Below are 4005 nucleotides of genomic sequence, written 5' to 3'. Positions count from 1 at the left end.
GTTGAAGTATTAAATAGGCAAATATCCTAAATTAATTAAAATATGATATTAAAAAAGTTTATAATTTTCATCTTCTTTTAACCAAACAATTGTTCAAATTGAGCAGTCAGTTGAATACTAGCCCTTCCATTTGAGATACCTTTCTCTAAAAATTACGTTATGAAAACGATCATATCTTTATAAATAAGCTATTTAAACTCCAGTGTAACACACAATCTGTTTCAGGTAGCAAAACCTATTTTGCATATTGTGTATTTCAGACTTTAAATAGACTTTTTCTAAAACCATGAAGCTTTGTTAAGTTGTCTTCAGTTAAGCTGCAGTAATTCACACTAGCTGAAAATCTTGCACAACTTAGGGTTTGGATTTTTTTAAACTGCAGAAGTATCTAAACTTTTCTGAAATTACTTATTAAAATATATAGGAAAAGTTCACTTTCTCCACAAAAAGTAGATTATAATAATTCTTCAAGTATTTACAGTTTATTTGGATTAAAATTATAATAAACTTTCAAGTCTGGGGATAAACTCATAATTAATATATCATCATTACTTAATACAAGTTATAAAAATTCCGATAATTCTTCGTGTTCTATTGTAGTACTGTAACAGCAAACCATCCTTCTTTCTACTCTAGCAGGCTGGAGGTGAAAGTATTTTTCACCATTATAAACTGAGATTCTCGATGTGATCTTTTCAGCTTTGCACGACGGTTCTGGAACCAGATCTAAAATTGAAAGAAAAGGCATGCTTTTCAGAAATACAACACTATAAGCAGAATAAGCGTCACAATTTAAAAATATTCACACAACTGTACAGTATTTTATGTAATGACACAAGTTTGGAAGCTCAATACAAGTTTAAAACCTACAGATGATGGCATGTAGATACCTGCAATATTTTTAACACCACAGACAAAGAAAATAATACCCCCAGCTTAACTGGAAAGTAAGGACCAGCTTCACTGTAATTAATATAAAAACTAATATTCATTTCAGTGACACTGAATCAGATCCTGGAAGATCCTGAGCATCTGGAATTCACACGCAAGTCTTGTGGTGGTGTTTCTTTTTAGCTGCTTAATCAATTGCAGCATCAAGCTTCTCATCAACGCCAATATAATACTTGCATCAAAAGCTTAATAAACATCAAGGTGAGGCCCAAATTCTAATGTTCATGGTATACTTCCTATCACACTGGACTACTTGGAAATCAATAGTTAAAGTCCTTATGTAGATTTTGCTTTGGGCCTGATGAAGACATAGGCTCAAACATTGGTTTAACACATGTACGCTCTCTGCGAGTCTCACAAAATGCTTAGACATTCATACAAATTATTTCAGTATTTGTTTCAAATTTGTTTTTCAGATACGGTGACAAGCATAATATAAACATGTTTTTAAAATGTGAAAGCAAATTATCAAGTTCTGCAAATGATAACTAAAGATTAAAAGAGCAGATATTGTGGAAATATTATTGTGATAGAGATCTCATCAACACTATGGAAGAAGGTTTAAGGTTTCAGAAGGAATTCAATGGCTTCCATTTCACAAATCATTAAGGACATACCACATATCAGTGTACATTGTTTTAAATTGAGATTTATTAAAATTATTGCTAGTGCTGTCCAACTACTTATTTACATAACCAGAGAGTACATACAGATGGAATTACAGAAAAGTTCAAATACATTTTTTATTACCTGGATCCTGTCTTCATCTAAATCTAATTTGCGAGCCAGCTCTTCTCTAATATCAATACCAGGGTAGGAGTTAATTTTAAAAACATTTTCCAAGACTTCAATCTGAGGAGATTAGAACACACTTGTTGAACAGTTATCACTACCTTGATAGGAGTAGTAAAGAAAATAAATACAAAAACCAGTTTAGTTTGTTCAACAGATTTCCGAGCAGTGTTTGCACAATTCTGATTCCATGCATAAACACAGGCCTGCTGAAATTAGCAACATTACTGTTAATTTACGTTAATTTAAGTTCCTGATTACATTTCTCTATGCAGAAGTACATCACACTGAATTTGTCAGCTGTTGTAGGCTTCTACCAACATCTTACTAAGCTACAATTGTTACTCATTTATTAAATACTGAGAAAATCCCTACCTGGTTTCTAGTGAATGCAGTTCTTGGTCTTCTACCCCTGTACCAGCTCAATTCTCGTTTGAAAGAGAGCCTTTCAGTGACTGAAAAATATCTTTCACATTTCACAACCTTTTCCTCTTGCACTGGGTTACTGTTAGCGTGAAATAGTGGATTTTCATAGCAAACAACAGGGATTTGCAGATGGGGGTTACTGTCATCACCTAAAACTAGAAAAAGCAAACAAACAAGACGCTCAGTTTACTGGTTTTCAGAAGAAATGTGAAAATACATACATTTTTAAAGGAGTAAAAGCTTGAGAGGTTACAAAACAGACTGCAACTTACCCAAGTTGGTGCATGCATCCATCCATGGTCTGTGAGGTTTCACCGCTGGAATGCCATCTTTTTTCTGCTCCAGTCCCAAAATACTTTCAATGGAAAACGAGCACTGTGTGGTTTTATTTTCTACAAAACCAGACACTTTCCGAAGACTCTGAGACGCTGATGTATGAGCAGCACATAGCGACGTACTTGCCATGCTTTCACCTTCAGCCAGCATAGCATGTGTACTGTACCTGCATTTCTCCACAAGTCCTCCTTATAGCTATGTTGACAAGGGGGTTGGATTTGCAACGTCATTAATTAAAATCTTTTATTAGAAAGTTTTAGCATGTCAATGAAAACTCTCCCACCAAGAGGCACGAGGAGTTAATTGTTTATTTGTTTGCAAGTAATTAGCAACTAATGGTGACACGAGGGGGGCCATCAGGAGGGACAAAAAGTGTTATCTCTCCTAACCAGAACATCGACTTAACTTTCTCAAATGCAGCTGTGCACAAATACAATACTTCTCTTTTATTTGAAATCATTAATGTATAAAATCAGTTTTTTTTTAAAAACTTTATACTCTAATGGACTTCACTTACCTAAACATAGCAGCATGATAGGAAACCAGTCAAGTAATAAGTAATCTCATTTAAGTGAATTTCCTTCCAAGGAAATTTAAAAAATAATCTCTTAATGCTATTAGGATAATCCCGATGAAAATGCCTCTGTTTTTTCATATGCATATGTAATGGTGAACGTGGTCAATAAAACAACAATAGCTTTTGGCATAAGGCACTGTGCAGTGGGTTGGCAGTGTTGTCAAAGCTCAGTGTAATTGCCTTCCAAGTGCCTGGATTAGTTAACAGGAACAGTTGCACCAACTATTTTAAATAATTCATGCATTCATTTTTTTATTAAAATAACTTTTTTGCAGCTTTTTTGAAACATACCATATGTGAATTTTCCGGATCATCCTTTACAACATAAAACCAAATCTTAAAGTAATAGAAGCAGTACACTCCAATTTACTGGTTTAAAAACATCCTTTTACTGCTAGATATTCCTCCCCTCTTGAGGTTTATAACCAATAGAAATTTATTTAAATCTGGCAAAGCGAACACTCAAAATGACCAAAAAACATGAGTAATGAGGAGAAAAGTGGTAAAGGTTTTGTAATGAGGTTCAAAGTTTGAAAACAGAATTCTGATTTAATTCATTATAAAGAAACTACAGACTATAACATTTTTATATTCAAGCTCATCTGTTAGCCACACAGCAGTTTACATGTCACATGTTCAAAACCAGTTTTTGGTTCAAGATAACCTCTCTACAGAGATTCCTCCTTTTCTTATTTTGGACAAAGCTTTATTTTATAACATGCAAAAATGAAAACAGTATTTTCATTTCGGGATGCAAAGTTACTCCTCTTAAATAAAACTTTTTAATTTGGAGCATATGATGCCGGAGACATAAGACTGTATGCTTTTAGAGGAAAAAATGTGGCCCTCTATTTCTTCTTGTTTTACCGTTTTCTCAGAGTAATTTATTCTGTGTAATAGTCACATTCTCATGGCTAACAACT

At 33.7% G+C, this 4005-nt stretch overlaps 1 protein-coding gene across 1 annotated transcript; it reads right to left on the bottom strand.

Moving 5' to 3' along the window:
* Positions 1-627: 627 nt before the first annotated feature.
* HESX1 (HESX homeobox 1) lies at positions 628-2655 on the bottom strand (the record flags this gene model as incomplete). Its single annotated transcript, XM_082004743.1, has 4 exons — positions 628-726; positions 1702-1803; positions 2119-2324; positions 2442-2655. The coding sequence occupies 4 exons, from the start codon at positions 2653-2655 to the stop codon at positions 628-630; spliced, it is 621 nt and encodes a 206-aa protein (XP_081860869.1).
* Between the last annotated feature and the right edge of the window lie 1350 nt (positions 2656-4005).

Source organism: Phaethon aethereus (assembly GCF_964289735.1).
Source record: "Phaethon aethereus genome assembly, chromosome: 11".
Taxonomy (NCBI): domain Eukaryota; kingdom Metazoa; phylum Chordata; class Aves; order Phaethontiformes; family Phaethontidae; genus Phaethon; species Phaethon aethereus.
Note: the sequence above shows the minus strand (reverse complement) of the source record. Positions and strands in the feature narration are given on the sequence as shown.